The sequence below is a fragment of the Pseudopipra pipra genome, chromosome W, assembly GCF_036250125.1.
Source record: "Pseudopipra pipra isolate bDixPip1 chromosome W, bDixPip1.hap1, whole genome shotgun sequence".
Classification (NCBI taxonomy): Eukaryota; Metazoa; Chordata; class Aves; order Passeriformes; family Pipridae; genus Pseudopipra; species Pseudopipra pipra.
This window is the reverse complement of record NC_087580.1, coordinates 54,567,103-54,587,822: the sequence shown is the minus strand read 5'-3', so window position 1 is coordinate 54,587,822 and position 20,720 is coordinate 54,567,103. Positions and strand designations below refer to the sequence as shown.

The 20,720-nt window shown below is 44.0% G+C and overlaps 1 protein-coding gene across 1 annotated transcript in view; it reads right to left on the bottom strand.

Annotated features, from left to right (window-relative positions):
* Positions 1-11,196, bottom strand: part of LOC135405172 (adenosine 5'-monophosphoramidase HINT1-like) — a 70,567-nt gene extending 59,371 nt beyond the window's left edge. The window contains exons 1-2 of the mRNA XM_064639872.1: positions 11,045-11,196; positions 9,423-9,527 (exon numbers count right to left, since the gene is read on the bottom strand). Of these exons, the coding sequence (XP_064495942.1) occupies positions 9,423-9,476 (54 nt within the window). The 5' untranslated portion in view covers positions 9,477-9,527; positions 11,045-11,196. The remainder of the gene's footprint in view (positions 1-9,422; positions 9,528-11,044) is intronic.
* Between the last annotated feature and the right edge of the window lie 9,524 nt (positions 11,197-20,720).

The window sequence follows — 20,720 nt, the reverse complement described above, 5'->3', positions numbered from 1 at the left end:
AAGTGAAAAATCTATATCAAGTGCTGCTAATTACACAAACTGCAATCAAAATTAAAAAAAAAGCAACTTAAATACATTACACCAAAGTCAAGAAAATGCCAAGATCTGCGTAGACAACATCGTCAACAGAAAATTTAAAATAAAATTAAGACATAAACCGACGAATAGAAACTTAAAGACATTTTTGAAACTTTTGACTCTATTACTGTACACAATAACTAAGACAAAATATACAAAATTAATATTATAAAAATCAGAAATCGCGAATCAATAAGTTAATAAAAAAAAAGGAGGGAATTGTGATAAATAAATAATTGTGATTCGTGAAACAAATAGGTGATTACATAAAAAAAAAACAAACGGATTGTAAAACTTAATTACACCCCCATAAAGAAATAAAACAGACTCTTACAACGTCAAGAAGCCCTAAAACCTCCCTACTATCCTAAGAATAAAATATGGTAGAACTTCAAATCTTTAGGCACCTGTTCGTCCAAGAATGCATGAATTATGACCAGTTGTAGAGATAACCCTTTTAGCTTTAGCTGTAAGAAAACCCATCTATTAAATACTTAGCAAAAACCTGTAGAATGTATATGTATATGATATAATTAATATGCATGAAGTAGCTAAGATAAATACTAAATATACTCTGTAGTAGGCGTGCAGATTTGGGAAACTGGTCCCCGTTTCTGTCATCCAGCCGGCTGCTTGCTTTTACCATATAATAAACTCTTATTCAAAAACTTAGAGAAACTTGAGACTTTGTTTATCACAAGTAGAAGACAAGCATGGGATATAGGCGAATATGGGATATGAGTGTGATGTAAATTGGTATGGAATAAGGGGTGGAGATTGTAGTGGGTTTGTAATCCTCCCTGGGAGTGAAACGGAACTAGGATAGGTCACCTGATGTATATTTTACCAATAAGGTATTCCATACCATGTTACATCAGCTCAGATATAAAGAGAAGAAAACAACTCCTTCTCTTCTCTTCTCTTCTCTTCTCTTCTCTTCTCTTCTCTTCTCTTCTCTTCTCTTCTCTTCTCTTCTCTTCTCTTCTCTTCTCTTCTCTTCTCTTCTCTTCTCTTCTCTTCTCTTCTCTTCTCTTCTCTTCTCTTCTCTTCTCTTCTCTTCTCTTCCGGGACAGTTGCACGGGATAGACAGATGTTATTCAGAGGAGGAAAACACCTTTCACGGGGAAGTAGTCATTACTGTCAGTTTTCCCTGAGTGTATAGCGCTTATAGTTCTCTTTTTTTTCCCTCTCTGTGTAAATATAAAACCGCCTTTCTCAGCAGTCTCGGTTCTGCAAGTTTTTTTTTCCTCTTCTTTCCCCCCTTCCCTCCTCCTTTTCCCTCTGGAGGGGGGGTTGGGCAGAATCTCAGTGGACACCGGGCGTTCAGTCAAGGTAACTGATAAAACTGCTCTAGTGGCATCATGCCAGATAAGGAGCTGGATAAATAGATAGTTCCTTCTTTTTAATAATTGGTCCATAGTGGGCCAGATTTCCTCTTTTAGCAGGAACCTGCCAGCAGATGAGATCAAACTGCGTGAGACCGATAAAGCTTTCAATTGCTGCAATGGGCAGAAAAGATAACTGCCCCCACAATTGCTTCTGTTATCAGTTTACAAGTATCCCATGAGAAAACAAAGTGGCAACAGGACTGGAGAGTTATACTGTTCTTTGCCTCACTGATCATTTGCATGTGTTTTTGTCTTAATAGTTTTGTGATATACATATCTGTACGTATTGTGGTATCAGTAGTTTTGCAATATGTGAAAATTTACCACAAACATTGTTTTAAGGTGTTTGTCTCTTCTACTCCCAAAATTGCTTGTATTATCAGTTCATCAATAATTGTTAATTTGTTTGTGTTTTATCATGAGCAACTCATTGGTAAGATTGTATAAGACAAGCCATTTTATGTATTGCTAGTTTAATTTTTGCCAAATTTATTTTGTCTTTTTATTGAAAAAAATGGCTTGGGAAAAGCTTTTACTTTTTATCTTATGTATGTATAATTCTGTCTCAATCGATTGAGAATCAAGGAACTCAGCCAAATTTAGCCTGGGAGTTAGTACAAGAATTTATGCATATTTGGAATGTTGCCTTAGAGTTTTTGATTTTTTAAATTTTTATAGACTTTAGAAGTAGTTATGTAGTGAATGTAGATTTTAAAGTACCTGTATTATATCCCTCACCCTTTAGCACAGTAGTTTACACATTTTCCCAACACTGTTACCCCATTCCATATCACTCCCTCAAAATTCCGTTAATTCTGTTAGCTTGTTTAGACTTCCATCAAGGTAGTCCTTCATTCTGTTTAAGAACATCTGCACCCTGGCCTGGACAACAAGATATCACACAGGCAAAGCGACCTTCAAACCCAGGACTTTGGAGGGCCTCCAAGGACTGTACGTGCTGTGATGAAGAGGAAGATGACGAAAGAGGGGTCCCAAACTCCCCCAGACTCAGTTCCCGAAGGGGTGTGTGGAGGGGTGGAACGGGGCAGAACTGGGGGGTGGATGAGCGGGGATTGGATGGACATCATTATAAAATTGTAGCACCTGGGTTGAAAGCGGGCGCGCGATGGTTTTGTATTCCTGGCGCCTGGAGGCTCATTAAAACTTCCGCTTTCTTATCTTATCTCCTACCTAATTGGGCCTGGAGTGTTTTTTACTCGGTCTTTTAGGCATCAGAATAATACAAATATGTATTACATGCATTAACCTTCTGCCTTGGAAGGCATCAAATTTATGATAATTTGGCTAAATTTCTCAAAAATATTAAGTGAAACTAAACCTGGACAAAACAAAGTGTCACCCGAAGAGAATACAAGAAAGCCTTTTACCAGCTCCCAAGTAACTCAATGTATTTGCATAAGAACTGATGTGTAATTTCATGTCTAATTTCAAGACACATTGGCCCCTCTAATAGACACAGTATTGTAGAATCCCTCACACCCACTACCCATTAAAGGAGACCCCGATTACTCACGGGGTGAGGACAGTTGCTAATGAAAATTAGGTTTGTGTCAGTATTAAATCCTAATGTTTGTAACTTTGTTAATAATAGGAAATTTGACTTTAGCTATTCAGATCCTGTTATGTCCCATATGCCTACTATTTTACCGAAGGGTTTTTGGAAATTGCATTGCATTGGGAAAAAAATATATGAAAGGCACCGCCCACAAAGAAGATTCATAGTGAATAACGAAAGAAGAGAAATTATTGAATGCATAAATCACAGGGTGGTGTCAGAGACTGAAATGGTTAATGATTTATGCATTCTAGGATCGCCAGGGGACTTTTGCAGGCTGAGAAGAGGTGGTTGCTCACCTAGCGGGGCCCATCCCCCTGCCAGTGCTGTTGAGGGGTTGAGTCCTGAAAGGCAGAAAAAACCCTTTTACCATGCCCCTATGGTAATCCCCCATCTCTTGGAATGTATAAGCCATACCTAGCTTCTACAAAATTCCCCCACCCCCATCGAAGCAGGAATGCATTCTAGGTACCTTAGTGAGTATACACAGGCAGAACAATAGACATCACCTATGGCGAATATGGGTGCTGAAAGAAATGAGGCTGCACACCACACAGAGTTCGATTTCGGGACTTGTCCGCTGATCTTTCCAGCGTTCCCCTTTTATTAGGGTTCCTGTGTAAACAGCACGTGGTGTTTTTCTTTTAGTTAACTGGAATTCCCAGGATCGTCCTAAACCAGTGGCTTGATCCCACACATTCACCTCGCATCATGTGGTGGCTGTGTTCAGCCATGAGAGAAAAACACACACTATCCTGCCAACGGTTCAAAGTGGTTTTTGCTTTGAGAACACAGTACTCTCTTGAACAAAAACATCAATCAAGGCCAAAACACTCCTTTCGGATCCTAATTTACTGAATGCAGATGCTGCCAGCTTAACTGGTTCCCACATCTCCCCCTTTTTGTTTTGACACACAGGGTTCACTGCGAAGAGGGTCACGATCCGGGCTTCTTGTCTTCGGGCTTGTCCGATGTGCTTCCAGAGGACTTAAAATATTAAAAACAGACAAATTATTAAAAAATCTGCTATTGATGCTGACATATTACCCAATACACTGGCCACTGTATGCATGGCCTGCACTGAATGGGCCAATGCAGCAGTAGCCATGGCTGCGGTAGCTGCCATGATTGCTGCAGAGATGATAAAAGCAATTAGCCATCCACTTATGATTTCTTGATTGTGTTAACAGTTTCATTAATTTACTGTATACTGCATCATCCTCCCAGCTTCTAGTTAGGTTCACTGGGAGGCACAGTTCGGCTCTTCTGTGCATGGGAATTATTAAAGATAAATTGAGAGTGGATACAGTTTGATTTGTGATACAACTAAAATAGTAAGGATTACTTACAGTGATGTTAAAGGTATTGTTAGTAACACTAATCACAACATCAGGTGCGGCCAACAAGGCATATGAGCGAGAGGTACACACCATGACTGAGTCATTATGCAAGTGAGTAGACACAATGAATTATCCCTAGAATATTTTCTTCCATGTGACATTCGGGTAGGCCTTATGCAGTTCAGCATTCATCGGTCTCCTTCTGAGATTCTTGAGGGACAGCCTCTGTATCTGTGGAATCGGACTGTGTCTCGGGTCCACTCATGATAAGGTTTCATCAAACGTGCTGGAAGCCAGCAGGGTCCTGTGGGAGACAAAACACAAGCATACCCCCTTCCCCATAGTAACAATTCGATAGGACCTTGTCATTAGGTATCTTCTTGTGGGGTTTTGTACAATACTTATTGATCTAAATTCAAAAACTTAAGGGTAAATACAGCTTTATCTACTTGGGGTGTCATATTCCCCTTTTTTTGTTTTAAAAGTATGGTATTTAATACAGAGCACACATTTCTTGCACCTTGGATAGTTAAGGTTTTTGTTTTGTTCTTTTTTTTCTCTGTTTTTTCTTTTTTCTCTATTTTTTCTTTTTTCTCTATTTTTTCTTTTGTTTTTTTCTCTTCCTCCTTTTTTCTTTTTTTTTTCCTTTTTCTCTTTTTTTTTCTTTGTTACATTGTTTTCTATCAGTTGTATTTTCAAGGAAGAAACATATCAAAACAACCTCCATGTACATATTTCAAGACAACAAATAATCTGGCATTGTTCTAGGTTCGTGAGGATTCCCAAAATCACAAACACTGAGACACAAAGGGTGTAAGCAAAGCAGCTTTATCCTATTACTTGCAATAGCAATTAATACATACCGACCTCTGAATTTCTGTAAAGCCACTGAGCAGGAGGAGCACGGTACTCGGCAGGAGGGGCAGGCAGGCAATGCACCTTCAGGGCGTCTCCTGGATCAAAGCAGTGTGCATATTGTCCTCTCCCCGCCCCTCGTCCAATCCAGAACCACCTCCTATATCCCCCTCACATGAGTGGAATTTTCAAATTGTGACATCGGTTCACGCGTGGCCAGCGCGCGAAGTGAGACCACAATGGCTTATGATACCAACTCTGTGCCAACAATGGCTCTGTTGTTTCTTTTCCAAAAGTTAAGTTCCCAACGGTGAAACCATACAATATTTTCCCATGCCACATTGATGAGCACAACCACGGACCAGCTATGGCAGGGTCTCAGACACGACTCAGGTCCCTGACACAGGCATAAATCAATCAATCAATCTGAAGTTCTAACTTTTTTTTTCTTCATCAATTTTAGTATTATTCTTAACCTTTTTCTTTAAATCTCGACTATGGCATGTGTGTGAGGGCATCTAATTGTACTCATGTACCTAGGACTAGGTGTTAGTTGGTTTAAAGCACAAAACACACTGTATAAATAACTTCCCTTTTTAAAGTTACCAAGAACAAAGTTATAGGCACTTAAATTATCAAATAGATTCAATGGTTCCAATGCTGCGTCCATTCTTCAGATGATTCATGCATCCAAGCTCCCCTCATTTGTTTTTTTCTCTTTTTCTTTCTCCTTCCTTTCTTTCTCTCCTTCCTCCTCTTCTTTCGGTTTCATAGTTGAAGTTTAGTTCTGACACATTGGCATGTTGGAGGGCTCGGAGAGAGAGGGGGGGCTGCCACAGCAGCACACAGCGAGGCGCGGGGGGGAAGCAGCCGGGCACTGATTTTTTCTGGCTGCCGCTGCCACCACCACCACCGCTGCTTGGGTTCCCCTGCCATCGGGGTACCCCTGTGGCATCCTACACGGTGGCCCCAGGCAGTGGGGTGGTAGTGGGGGGAGTGTTGAAGTGTCGGGCAGCGCTGATTCCTCCGACTGCCCCTGTTGCCGCTCGGGCCCAGCGAGGCCCCGGCACGGCGGGCCGCAGCCAAAAGCAGCCACGTTTCGCAAAAAGCGTCATGATTAAGGACAGGGGGACAAAACCACCGTGGAAGGTAAATTAGCATGATTAAAGATAGAAGTCAGACCCCCTCACCAGAAGTCCTAAAGCCCCTGTCAGCAGGGGATATAAATAGGCTGATCAGCAGAGCAGATAGAAACGGCAGGTAATACATCTTCCTTCTCCCAGAAGAAGTCATCCAACAAGTCTAAAAGAGTGCATTTCCAAGGTGTCTAAATTTATATATAATATTCTCATCATTGTTCCTTTGTCCCTATATCAGGCTCTGTTACCCTCAGTGGTTGCATAAAAGTAAATGTTCATTGCTCATCCATATTGCTCATTCATAACCTTATGTCCTGCTACATTCAAGACCTGTTGCAAAATCTTCAAATAAAGTCTGTGTTCTTGGGAAATTCCCTGCCCCATTATTACTACACGACTCTGCAGAGAGAAAAACACACGCTATCATGCCGACAGTTCAAAGTGGTTTTTGCTTTGAGAACACAGCACTGTAACAAAAACATCAGTCAAGGCCAAAACACTCCTTTCGGATCCTAATTTACTGAATGCAGGTGTTGCTGGCTTAACTGGTTCCCACAGCCACCTACCTCAACCATTCAGTAAACAAACACCGCACCAGTGCAGTTTCCATCTCCTTCAGGTAAATCATTTCCATCTCCTCCCGGGGACAACTAAACAAAGGTGAAGTCCTTGGCTTACCTACATGTCTGCATCACCAAACTTCACCCCATCGCTTGGGGATATCGAAGAGATGAAGAAGCCTTTCAGTGGGCACCTCAGATGCCTCAGGAATGAAAGAAAGAATTATTCTCCCTCACCTTCACAGATTATTCTGAGTTGGAAGGGACCTACAAGGATCATTGAGTCCAACTCTTAAGTGAATGGCCCATGCAGGGATCAAACCCACAACCTCAATGTTATCAGCACCATGATCTAACCAGTTGAGCTACCGTATTTTTACACTCTTCAACAATGTGGTCCCTCCCGTGAAGGTGCTCCACAGGTATAAGCTCCTGCTGAGAGTAACTCACAGGATCCCCACAGGGTCCACTGGATCAAGCCTGTTCTAAATAACCTGCACATGCGAACTTTTTTTCAGAACTAGGAGCAAATAACCTAGTGTTCGAGGGCAACAACAGACCACCCTGCTTTCCCATGCCCATCTCCCTTTTTTAATAGCTGTTAAAGCAAGATGAAGTTTGCTGTCTCCCTGTGATGCAGTTTTGGCTTGGGTCTGACTGGGATGGAAGTAACTTTCCCCATAGCAGCCCTCATAGTGATGTACTTTGCAGTTGCAGCTAGAAGGGTGTTGACAACACACCAGTGTTTCGGCTACTGCAGAGCACTGCTCCCACAGCACGAAGGCTGTCTTTCCAACCATCCCCACTCCCACAGTCCAGTAAGCTGGGGATGAGCAAGAGGTTGGGAGGGGACAGAGCCAGGACAGTTGACCCAAACTGACAAAAGAGAGATTCCACTGTGCTATGGAAGCACCACAGCAACCAGTCAGACCAGTTGTTTTCTCCTACCATATCCCTCCTCACCAGAAAAGAGATATCAAGGGGGCCTTATCACACAGCCACTGATAAAGACCTCCAAAGGGAGTCAGATGCTTCCAACACATTGCACTGTGACGAAACCATCATTACATGGCATGTCTGTAGCGTCACATATGGTATCTTCTAAACCCTTAGCAGCAGTCTACATGGGCTTCCTGTACACTGTCAAAAAGCTAAGACTGCTTCCCACAAGGGGCAGGAGACTGCTAAGTGCTTGCAGCGTCACGCTTCAAATGACTGGGCAAATCACTATCTGTCTATGGAACGCCATTAACAGGCTGAAACGTTCCACATACTTGCACTCCCAGGAGACACCGTTTGAACTTGCAGAACTATTTCCCCTCAGTAAGACGCGCAAGACGGAGATGATATCCCCATGCTAAATCTTTATTGTGCAACTGCTGCTCAAAGCTTTTATTACCTTCCACAGACACACGTCACAAAAACTTGCACATCAACAGCGGCTAGATTGACGGGCAACAGATGAAATCCATTCAGTGGCGATTTGTACACGTGTGGCAACTCTTGTGGTGCAAAAATCTTAGTCGGGCGGCCAGCCCGACTGCTGGTCACCCAGAACACGTAGATGTATGCGATACACAGACTGCCCACCCTCGGGCCCTTCGTCCACAACCATCCGGAATCCATTGGTCAGGCCCAGGTGAGCAGCATGCGTCTCGCCAACAACCATTACACGCCCAAGAAGCTGGAGAAGGAAGTACAAACCCATAAATAAAATAAAATAAAATGGAACACACAAAGAGGAGAGAGGGCAGGAGGGGAAGGAATGAGAGCAGAGAACCACTCAGAGAAAGCAGCTAGCCAATTCCTAGCAATTCAACCCTTGCGCTTCGAATTACTGCCCGTCCGCCCGCCTGCAACCAACGTTTGCCAAGTAAAGCTACAACGACCGATTAGGAACACCGTAGGGGGAAAAAAGAGCTAGGCAGTTTTTTTCAAGCTAGACAGGAACGGACTACAAAACAGCCACAGAAGCTGACTTGGTCTCCGGGTTAAAGCCCCCGTTCTATCTTCAGGAAACATAAGCAATCCTGGCGGAAAATAAACTTTAGGCTGCCTTTTGCATGGGTTTACAAAGTCTTTGAACTTGACTTTCATAGCTAAAAGCAAAGCATCCAGCACCTCTCAACCAGCTTTGCCCTTCCTCACCCCTCACCTGCCAAAACCCCCAAGCCCTCTTCTCCGTGTTGAAAGTACTACTACTCTTGCTCTAAACCATGACAATAGGCACCAGAGTGCGCTCCAAAACAACACTGCATTTTGCACCAGAACTACATACCCAGGGATGAGCATTGCTTCAGAGCACTGCTTTTAGTCAAAAAGCTCAACTCCATTACAAGCTAGAGGCAAAAGATTATAGCGCCAGAACACCCAAAGTAGCCTACTGTGCCCTATCAGGAGGGAAAGACGGGATGGGAAGGAGTCTAGTAAATGAGGAACTAATTCCAGGTACAGTTTAGCGTACAGAAAGCTTCCACAGTACTTACAGATTCCCCAGAATCTTCTGCTTCAGATAACCCGATAACTGGCTCCTTAGGCATGACTAGGAAAAGTGTCGCAGCTTGGGGTGAAAGACCGTGGAACGCGAGGCACTGGAGGAAGAGTAAACAGTTAAAACGTAACCGGCTTCAGAGAAAGGTAATGGCTTAAGAAATCCATCTGCCCCACTGAACTACAGAAGCAGATTGCCAGATACCCCAAACACAAGCCGGAACGTTGACTTTACTTGCACGATATCAATGCTTTCTATACCCAAAATACAACGTATTTACAGAGCCCCCTCCAGAAGTGCCATTTGGCATGCAAGACCACGGGGACAAGGAGACGGGCCACTACTTGCGATTAGCGACCTCCAGTAGGTTTTAGTTCGGGCTGATTGTTTTCCTAAGTACTTTTTCTATTGGATGTGGTCCACACAGAGGCGGGAGGCAAATGGCTTAACTGAATCAGCAAAGAGTTTAGTGAAGTGGAAGAGCAGCGGTCACTCATTTCCCACGGTACAGGGAGCTCAAGCATTGAACAAACGCATAATCACAGGAAGCCTGCAAGCGCACAGTACGAGTCTGTCTTCTATATTGCGCATAAACCATATTGCTGCAAAAGCAAAAGACGTCCCTAACTGTTAACCTTCAGCATTTTAATAACAAAATTATACGGGATACTAACTTAAAGTTAACATCGCATAGGCAACGGCTGCATTCTTTTCCCCCACGCTGCTCGAAGCACCTCACTCTAGTTCCCAGCACCAGCACCCGTGAAATCCGCAAGCATGCTGTTATCACGGTCCCGCTTCCCCACAGAAACAACATCTGGGAAGCTTTTGCAGCCTGCAGGATGATGAGGTTCTAGATATTGTTTGGGGGTATTTTTAAGAAAAACGGGAAAAAGCTGCAATTCTTTGCTTTAATAATCCAGTTTGGGGGTTCAGAACCGAAGCCTAGCACAGCAGAGCTGTGAAACCTCTTCGATGCTATTACGAGGCACATCGAGACCTGCATGTCTCCAATGCAGAACCAACTCATTACGGTCACTGCTCAGATGTTCACTGTTTACAGACACACACACACACACACACAGACACACACCCCCCGCATCTCCCCCGGAATCCCCGAGGATATTGACTGCGTGTGCCTAAAATAAGCTTTCAGAACTATCATCCTACACGAGGTAGGACCACCCCCATCCCTCGGCAGCAAACTTTGCACGACTTGCAGTGCCAAAGGGACATCGTGCGGCAAACGTCTGCGGCTGACACCAAGCGCGTTACCGTCGGAGGCCCTTCTCTACGCGCGCACACGACACAGTGGGGCTGGGAACCGAGGCGAGCCCGGACAGCACCAGCAACCCAATACGCGCCGCGGCAGCCGGGGGGGTGGGGGTGGGGGCGGGGCACGGAACAAGCTTTGGGGATGGTGCAGTAGAGAGCGCCACAACCCAGAGAGGCCCCGTCCGTCCCCCGTCCCTCCACCCACGCGCAGCAGCAGCGCCGCCACCCGCCCTGCCGCGCCCCCGGGCACCGCGCCCCGAGTCCTCGGCTCAGGGTGCCCGCGAGCGCGGGGGGAGGGGGGGAAGGGAAGAGGAACCGCGCACAGAGCAAAGCCGCGGCTACCTCCTCGTCCTCGTCGCTGACGGTACCGGGGAAGCGCCTTGCCGATGACCTTTCCGAAGAAAGTAGTGGTGCCACCAGACCGGGCGGCCCGCGCCCCGAGAATCTCGTCAGCAACGACAACGCCCGTTGTCGCCCCCGCGCTTCCTCCACTCGGCCGGGCCCTCCGCGGCGCGCCCATTGGACCACCGGATCGCCGCCGGCCGATCCCGCGACTCGATTGGATGGTTAGTCTGTCGTTTTCGCTTGTCCCCGCCCCCTTGGCGGGTCCGCCCTCGTCGACCTGGCGCTTAGCGGGGCTCAGGGAGTTTGCGCGCCCTCGGGGCGCGGAGGGATCCGACCTGGGCGAGTCCGCGGAGGGATCTGCCCTGTATAGTGCTGCGACCCTGAGGGCGGGCAACGAGGTCGCAGAAGAGGCTGGGGTAGCTAGAAGTACCATTTCTTGTTATTTGTTACTGCATCAAGTCCACCCCAAACGTGCCTGTGGCTTTTTGGTGCTGCTCCCTCCAGTCAAATGACTGCTTTTACCAGGGCCTGGCAAAAGGCCTGGCCTTAGCTTCTCAGGGCATTTCACAGAACCAACAGAATTTGCTCTACATTGTTCCCTGAAAGCCGCACTTCAATTGCAGACTTTTCTAAGCGGCACGCCTCCTGGGAGAAAATACAGTAGGAAGGCTGCGTTTGGCACTGCTGGCTTGAGGGCTGGAGGGCAGATCAAGATAGGATTTGCACTAAACTGGGTGGGAGGCTTTTAGAAAAAGAGATAGTGTCCCCAAAGCTGACCAAGGGTGGTCTGTGGTGTCCTGTGCCCCCAGGGACAGCGAGCACTTTGAGCAGTCTACCCAATCGCCTCCTAACATATATAAACCCTGCTTTCCCGTATATCAGGCTAAATGAACTCCAGCTCAGCCACACCCAATACAGCATCATTGGTGCCCGATTCTAAGCTTTGGGTCTCCTTTGCTACTGAAATTGCAGTTAGAGAAGACAGATTTGTACCTGCACTTCAGTCAAATCAGCATTTGCTCCTAATCCATCCTGACAAAAGGGTCGAGAATGACATTGTCATCCTTACTTATTGTCCTTTTACCCTTCATATCCTCAAGGCTTTGCCTTCCCTAAGGTTCTGTTTTAATCATGTTTTGCCAGACCAACCTTACATCTACTCCATGACCTCTTTGTAGATGGTCCTGGGTTTCCAACACACACACAAAGAGCACCTGATGCCTCAGAGCTTTTTGTTTTTTTAAAATTTTTTTAGATTTTAGAAGTAAATGTGTAGTGAATGCAGATTTTAATGTAGCTGTATTATATTGACAGTCCCTTACCCTGTAGCTTAATGTTTACACATACCCAACCCTACTACCCCATTTCATATCAATCCCTCTAAAATTCCGTTAGTGTGTTTAGTCTTCTTTTCAAGGTACAATTGTAGAAAAACACCTTAAGGCCTGGACCAGAAGATATCATACAGACACAGTGACCTTCAAGCCCAGAACTTTGGAGGAACTCCAAGGACTGTACGTGTTGCGAAGAAGATGAAGAGGAGGAAGAAGGGGTCCCAAACACCCCCAGACCCAATTCCTGAAGGGGCGTGTCAGGGGGCAGAATGGGGCAGAACCAGGGGTGGACAAATCTGGGATTGGATGGACCTTATTATAAAATCATAGAACCACTGTCTGAGCGCGCGCATGTGGTATGTATTCCTCTAGGGCTACGGACTCATTAAAGGACCTGCTCTTTTTATCTTATACGCTAAATTGGCCTGGAGTCTTTTTTCTCTGTGGTCTTTTAGGCAACAGTTTTGGCATTCCGAAAGGCGGAAAAGTGGGACCTGTGACTCCTCCAGATCGGAAAACATGCCCTAACCTGAAGTTGGTGGTGACGTTCAGGGAGGGAACTCACGTGGTACTCCTGAGGTCTCGAGTTCAAGTCTGGCGCCAGGAAACTTTTTCCTGCCTGGTAGTTGTCATCATGGGTTGTGTCGAGTCCTGAGAGGAGGAGATCCCCAAAGGATCTCCTTTAGCCTTGGTTTTGCGGCACTGGAGGCATTTGACTGGCTCTGAAACATCTTTACAGAGGCAGGAGTTATGCAGGCTCTCTATAAATATGTCGCCTTTGCATGGTCTGCTTGAAGGGGAGACTTGGTTGAAGTTTGGCTCTTTTCAAATGAATACAGTGTTACAGCTTATGTCAACCCTTCATAAGGAGGAGCGATGGAACAAAGTAGTGTATGCTGAACTGTTTTTGGCTTTTTTAAACCGTCCAGGGCTGGTAAAGGAGGTAAAAGAGGACAATTTATTGTCCTCATCCTCAAAACAGCAAGAGAGGGACAGAGAAAGGGGAAGAAGAAAAAACTTCCCTTTCCCCATCCTTATCTCCCTTGAGCAGGCAAACGCACAGCAAAATGAGAACAAGACCTACTGACCTATAAAGCTTAATTTCTTTATGGGAGATCCAGAAAATTAGAAAAATAGTGCTCGTAAATATAGAGATGATCCGGTTGGGGTAGCGAAGAAGTTTAAAGCATATATTAAAACTTTAGGTCTGGACTGGGAAAATATTGATTTGATGCTAGATGCTTTTAACTGAAACTGAAAAGGAATTAGTATTAAAGGCAACCAGGGCATACGCCCAAACTATGTTAAAGTCTGATAAGAATAACCATTACCAACTTCTTCAGACGTACCGGGGAGTTTGCACTCCAGAGACCCCCTGGTTTTAATGGAACTGGGGAAAGACAAACATAAAATATTTTTGTGGTGGACACTAGTGCATCATGTTCTGCGATAAATCAAGAACTAAATGTTATGAATAACGTACTTTTGAATATTATAAAAGAAACTAGTCAAGATCAGGAGGTATTGCTTATGAAACATTTTAAGTATGCACAAATTCCTTTATATGCTTCATACACCTATATTGCTTTCAAGACAAGATTTATTAGGAAAATTGAATGCAAAAATTGAGTTAAAAATAGGGAGATACAAATCAAAGTAAGAGAAAATAAACTAATTGAGATCTTAAGTCTTGCTTTAATTCAGCTACAAATATCTGGAGAAGTGCTGTCATCAAGCCTTAATCAAGTTTTACCCTGGAGTTTGGGCCGATGGGACCCCAGAAAGAGCTAAAACTGCACAAAACAGTAAGGCTAAAACCCAGAACACAGCCGGTAAGAAACAAACAATATCCTCTATCTCCACCTAATGGTAGTAAACCCATATACACTTTTGACCAAACTAAAAATAAATGTTTCTGTTCTAGACTTAAAAGATGCCTTTTTCTGCTTGCCTTTGGACTCTAAAAGTCAAAAATTGTTCGCCTTTGAGTGGGAAAATCTGGACAAAAGTCGCCGATCCCAGCTCACCTGGGCCGTATTATCTCAAAGATTTAAATATAGCCCCACAAGCTTCGCAACTTGCAAAAGATCTTGAAGAATGAACTGCACCGTCAGACAGCGGAGTCCTCCTGCAATATGTGAACGACTTGTTAATTGACACCAGGACCCAGGACGAATGTGAAAGCTGGACTGTAATTTTATTAAACTTTCTAAGGCTGTAAGGGTACGAAGTATCCAAAATAAAACCCAGATTGTCAAAAGAAGTCATTTACCTAGAATATGAAATCTCAAGAGGACAACTTCAACTAGGACCAGAGAGGAAAGAAGCCATCTATAAAATACCTTTGCCCCAGACTCCAAAAGAACTTTGCACATTTTTAGGAATAACTGGCTGGTGTAGGCTTTGGATCTACAAATATGGATTGATAGTCAAACCCGTATACCAGATTCTACAAGATGAGATTAAACAATTAGTGTGGACTGGAGAAGCTAGGCAAGCTTTCCATCAACTTAAGAAGGAACTGATACAAGCACCTGCACTAGGCCTTCCAAATGTGACTAAACCTTTTTTGCTTTTCTCACATGAAAGGCAAGGGATTGCACTGGGAGTCCTAGCCCAACGAATAAGAACATATCGATGAACAGTGGCATACTTCTCTAAACAATTAGATGAAGTAAGCAAAGGATGGCCAGGATGCTTGAAGGCAGTAACAACAGTAGTGCTAAACATACAAAAACCACAAAAAGTTTACAATGACTGTTCTAATATCACATGTGGTTTCAGCAGTGCTAGAACAGAGAGTCACTGCCTCTCACCCTCCAGATTTAACATCAACAATCCAGTCACCTTTTTGTCCAGTTCAACAACTATGTACATCATGGCTGCATACAAAAAATTGAGGCAACATGTTCCAGTCAACGGGACTTAAAAGATACACCGCTGCCTGAGGTAGAAACGTGGTTTACCAACGAAAACAACCATGTGAAAAACGGAACCCGCAAGGCAGGTGCATGCCCACGGGGCAGTATGAAAAGAAGATTGCTCTCATCACAAGGAAAACAGATAAAGCACGCTGAAGAAATCTTAAAGCTCTGTTCAATTACCAAAAAAGCTTGCCATTATGCATCACAGAGGACATCAAAAAGGTAATACAGACCAGGAAAAAGGCAATCAATTAGCAGACCGAGTGGGAAAAAGGCAGCAGAAAACAGCCAGGTAGGATTTGCATCCTTAATTCCAGATGGCAAAATCATAGAGGTAAGCTCTAATGTATCATATTCAAAAGAAAATTTAAAATTAATAAAAGATCAACAAGGTCAACTCAAAGGTAATATGTACCACTTAAAAACAGGACAAGTCATGGCTAGGCTTCGCGAACAAAGATTTGGGAAGGGCTCTACCCACGTTTGTTGCAAGTGCGTTGGTGGCTAAAAAGGCCAATACGAGATAGGCATGTCTGGTTGCAAAAGCCACAGCAGAAAGACTCCTTAGATGGTATATTCTGCAAGGCACGATTCTTTCTGCGTTGTCTTTTCTCCTCAAGGGTGATCCTGCGTGCTTTCTCAAAAGCATCTGCAGTGTTATAGATGGTGTGTCTCCAGGCCTCCCGATTGGAGGCCAGAGTAGACCAGTTATGTTGATCAATATGGCCAAGGCTCAGATGTTGTTTCAGGGAGTCCTCGTATCTTCTCTTTGGGGCTCCTCTCTTGCGGCAGCCGGTGGCAAGTTCACCATAAAGCAAGATCTTAGGGAGGCAGTGGTCCTTCATCCTGGAGACGTGCCCTGCCCAAAGCAGCTGTGTTCTCAGCAACTTGGCCTCAATACTTGTGACTGCTGCTTGTTCTAGAACAGATGTATTGGTCACATAATCAGACCAGTGGATGTTTAGGATTGTGAGGAGACAGCGTTGATGGAAGCGTTCTAAGAGACGCAGGTGGTGGCGGTAGATGACCCATGATTCAGATCCGTATAAGAGAGTAGACAGCACTATGGCTCTGTAAACACTGATCTTTGTACTTTTCTTCAGGTGTTTATTTCACGAAACTCTTTTATGAAGCTTTCCGAAGGCACTATATGCCTTTGCTAACCTGTTGTCTATCTCTCTGTCAATCTTACCATCTGAGGAGATGAGGCTACCTAGGTAATGAAACTGCTGAACTGATTTGAGCTCTGATTCGCCAATGGTGATATGGGGATGAAGGAAGACTTCCTGAGGTGCTGGTTGATGGAGAACTTCTGTCTTCTTTAAGCTGACTTCCAGCCCAAAGAGCTCAGCAGCATCTGCAAAGCAGGATGTTAATCGCTGCAGAGATCCTTCTGTGTGGGCAACAAGGGCGGCGTCATCAGCATAAAGCAGCTCCCGGACAAGATGGTTTAAGGTCTTGGTGTGGGCCTTCAGTCACCTTAGGTTGAATAGGCTTTCATCAGTACGGTATCGAATATACCATCCTGATCCTCGAGATCTGCCATGGCCCTTTGGAGCATCATGCTGAAAAAGATTGTGAATAGGGTTGGTGCGAGAACGCAGCCTTGTTTCACACCATTAGTTATTAGAAAGGGCTCAGAAAGTGCATTGCCATATCTGACTTGGCCATGCTGATCCTCATGGAGTGAGATGATCATTTTAAGGAACTTGGGGGGACAACCTAAATGTTCCAGACCTTTTCTGCTCACAGTATCAAAAGCCTTGGTGAGGTCGACAAAGGCTACATAGAGTCCTTTATTCTGTTCCCTACACTTCTCTTGCAGTTGTCTGAGGACAAATACCATGTCTGTGGTACTCCTGTTGGCTCTGAAACCACACTGGCTTTCAGGTAGAATTCCTTCTGCTCTAGCGGGTATTAGTCTGTTCAAGAGTATTCTTGCCAGGATTTTGCCAGCAATGGAGAGCAGAGTAATACCACGGTAATTTGAACAGTCTGATTTAATTCCTTTCTTCTTATACAAAGTGATGATGACTGCATCTCGAAGGTCTGATGGGAGTTCGCCTAGTTCCCAACAGCGCACCACAAACTCATGAAATTTAGCATGGAGTGCAAGGCCCCCATGTTTCCAGACTTCGGGTGGAATTCCGTCAACACCAGCTGCCCTGCCGATTTTCACCTGCTGTATGGCCTTGAGGGTTTCTCCTAAAGTGGGGGCAGTATCCAATTCGTACTTCACCGGTTGTTGTGTGATGGACTGAATTGCTGAGTCTTGGACTACACGGTTGGTACTGAAAAGAGTCTGAAAGTGTTCAGACCATCGATTCAGAATGGAGGTTTTATCTGTTAGAAACGTTTGCCCATCAGTGCTGCGTAGAGGGCTTTGGACTTGATATGTAGGCCTGTATGCTGTTTTCAGGGCCTCATAGAATCCTTTGTGATCTCCCTAATCTGCGCATAATTGAGTTTTTTCAGCTAGATCAATCCACCACTTGTTCTGGATGTCACGGAGTTTCTGTTGGAGCTTGCTGTATGCAAGATGAAAGGCTATTTTTCTTGCATGACAGGATGGCAGTGCAAGGTGTGCTTGGTGGGCGGTTCTTTTCTTCCTCAACAAATCTGTGATTTCTTGATTGTTTTCATCAAACCAGTCCTTGTTCTTCTTGAGGGAGAACCCTAAGGATTCTTCAGAGGATTGCAGGTGAAGCCAGGCAAGGCCTAGAAAGTAAATGTAATATAGCAATACGAAAAGTAGAGAATTAAATTCAAAATATAGATTTTAAGCAAAGGCACAGAAAACTTGATCTTAGAAACAGCGGAGGCAATAATTCATTAAGGTATGTAGAACACACTGACACGAAAGAACAGAAGTATGTGTGCTCAAGAAAACAAGGACTGATAAAGAGGGAAAGTGAGTCAAAACATAGGTACACCTTGCCAAGATACCAGGAACTTCTGCCAGATACACTAGAAAGGCAGCCAAAGTAGGAAAGTTCACAAAGTTCATGAAGAGGATGGAGGCTGGGCCGGGGGCTCATAAGGATGAAGAACAGGAACGACCCTCCTAGATTCTCCCCAAATTGAAGACCACACCCCAGACTCCACCTAGACTCCGCCTATTATGAATATTATAACTAGATGTTGCAATTATATTAATATGTATGTGAAAATGTTGAAATCACCTGTAAAAATGGTATATAATCCTGTCTTTTCACTGAAGAGGCAGAGCAGTTTGTCCAGTGCGAGCTGGCGGCTCTCCAACGTTGCCTTAAATAAATACCTCACCGCTTTGTTGCCGTGGGAGTTAGGTGCTGAAAAAATCTCCCGGAGCAGTTAATTAGGGGTGAGATAAGAAGGGGTTTATTATGCCAAGGCAAAGATGTTACAAGACGCGCGCAGGCCGTGCCTGAGATGTTACATTTTATAATACCATCCATCCAATCCCAGATGTGTCCACCCTGTGGCCTTTTCTCTGGACCGCCCTGGGTCCACCCCCTGAAAATGGGTCTGAGGTGTATTTTGGGACCCTCTGTTCATCCCATCTTCATCTTCATCAGAGCACAAAGGGTACATGGTCACCCAGTTTTTGACCATGTTCTGTGGTTTAGGCCAAGATACAAGCATTCTCCAAACAATCTGGGCCTTGCCTTGACAAAAGACTAAACATTTCTGCTGTATTTGGGGGTAGGAGTGATATAGGGAGCATAGAATGGGGTAAGAGGGTTAAGGAATGTGTAAACAAGGGTGCTACAGGGAAAGGGACAAGGGAGGGAGTGAGGGATGCTGCTTTTAGAGTCTACTTCCACTACTTATAAAACTTACAAGTATTAGAAAAATAAAAAACCATTGGGGCTTAAGGCATCAGTCCCCCCTTTAGAGATTAAACAAGGTTCAAAGATTTTGTTCAATCTCTACTATTTATACATAGCACTAACCATATAACAAGCTATGCAGTTTTTATACTAACATGAGTGGCTGTTCTATTCATATTCGGCTTGGTAACTATGAAGTAAGTTTGTGGAAATGAACTTAATGAAACATCTCTAAGAATTACCCAATATGTAATTTAAACTTGTTGCCAAATTTTAGTCATATCTATAGTGCAAATTCAGCACTCAACTTATAAAGAATGTTTGGTGCATTTTGCTAAAGCCAAATGTAAATTTAGGTTTTAAATTTAATTCATAGTTCCTGGCAATACTAAGCAATACAAACAAGAGAGGCAAACTTAAACACTATTTTAACAGTTCTTGTAACAGTCTTTGCTGCTTTACTCATCTCAGGAACAGAGGTTTTCTTCTTCCTGGGTGAAATTGAGGGTCTTTGATGATAACTTTGTCCACGTTGGAGATGGTCTGCTGGACTTGAAAACAGTTCTTTCCATTTGGCTTGCAGGAGTTTCAGTCTCATAACTTAACATAAACTCAGTCCTTGGGTTGGAACAGATGAGCAGGAGTGTCCAGCCTCACAGGCTTAGATGACATGATGAATTTTGCAGTTCCTGCAAAGCAGATCTTAAAACATTAAACAATTCTACAGACAAACCTCTTTATGCAACTAGGGAGTCGATGAAGTGCGACTCTCTGTCTGATGACAATTTCACAGGAATTTTGGATCTTGGAATTCCTGTATTTCAATCTTCTGAGAGGGGAGCTTGTGCTTTTATCACATAAAGCGATTAACTGCCAGTCACAGATCTAATAGGCCAGTCAAGAGCTTACTTGAAGCAGACTGCGTCTGGATGCAAACAGAACCCTGGCAGTGCCAGTAGCTCACCACAGAGAGTTTATACTCTCTGGACAAATTTTAGGCCTTACCGGGGGCAGGTTGTCCTGTTCCAACCTGTCCCAGACTGCAGTCAATCATCTTTACCTCATGGAGTAGTCTTACAGGGACTCCTTGCCTCCATGGATAAAAGCTGCCTCACCTGTTAAAATAGGTGCATTTATAGATATATGAATATCAACAAAGTAATAAAGCTAAGAAAGCATTCTCAGCAAACTATTTAAGCAACTTAAACCTATTATTCCAACAACGATGTTACCGGATTGTCTCAAGGATTGTAAGCAATGGTGCAAACCATATTTTTAGGGCTTTATTGGAGAGTCCACAGAACTAATGCTGTTGCAGTGCTGTAAATTCCTGGTTAGCAGTCAGAACTAGGATCCCCATGATGTAGTGTTGAACATGCTAGAGCAGTACTGAAAATACAAGAATATTAGTCATTACTAGCTAAGTACTTAGAAATAGAAAACATTATTTATGCCACTGGTAAAGACATAGCAAACATTTCAAATCCTTCATAGCTCTGTACTTCGTCTCATTTAAAAAGATTTAATAGAACTGGAAAAGGTGGAGAAGTTGACAAAATATATCTGGAGCTATTGAACAGTTTATAAAATAAGATTCATTATA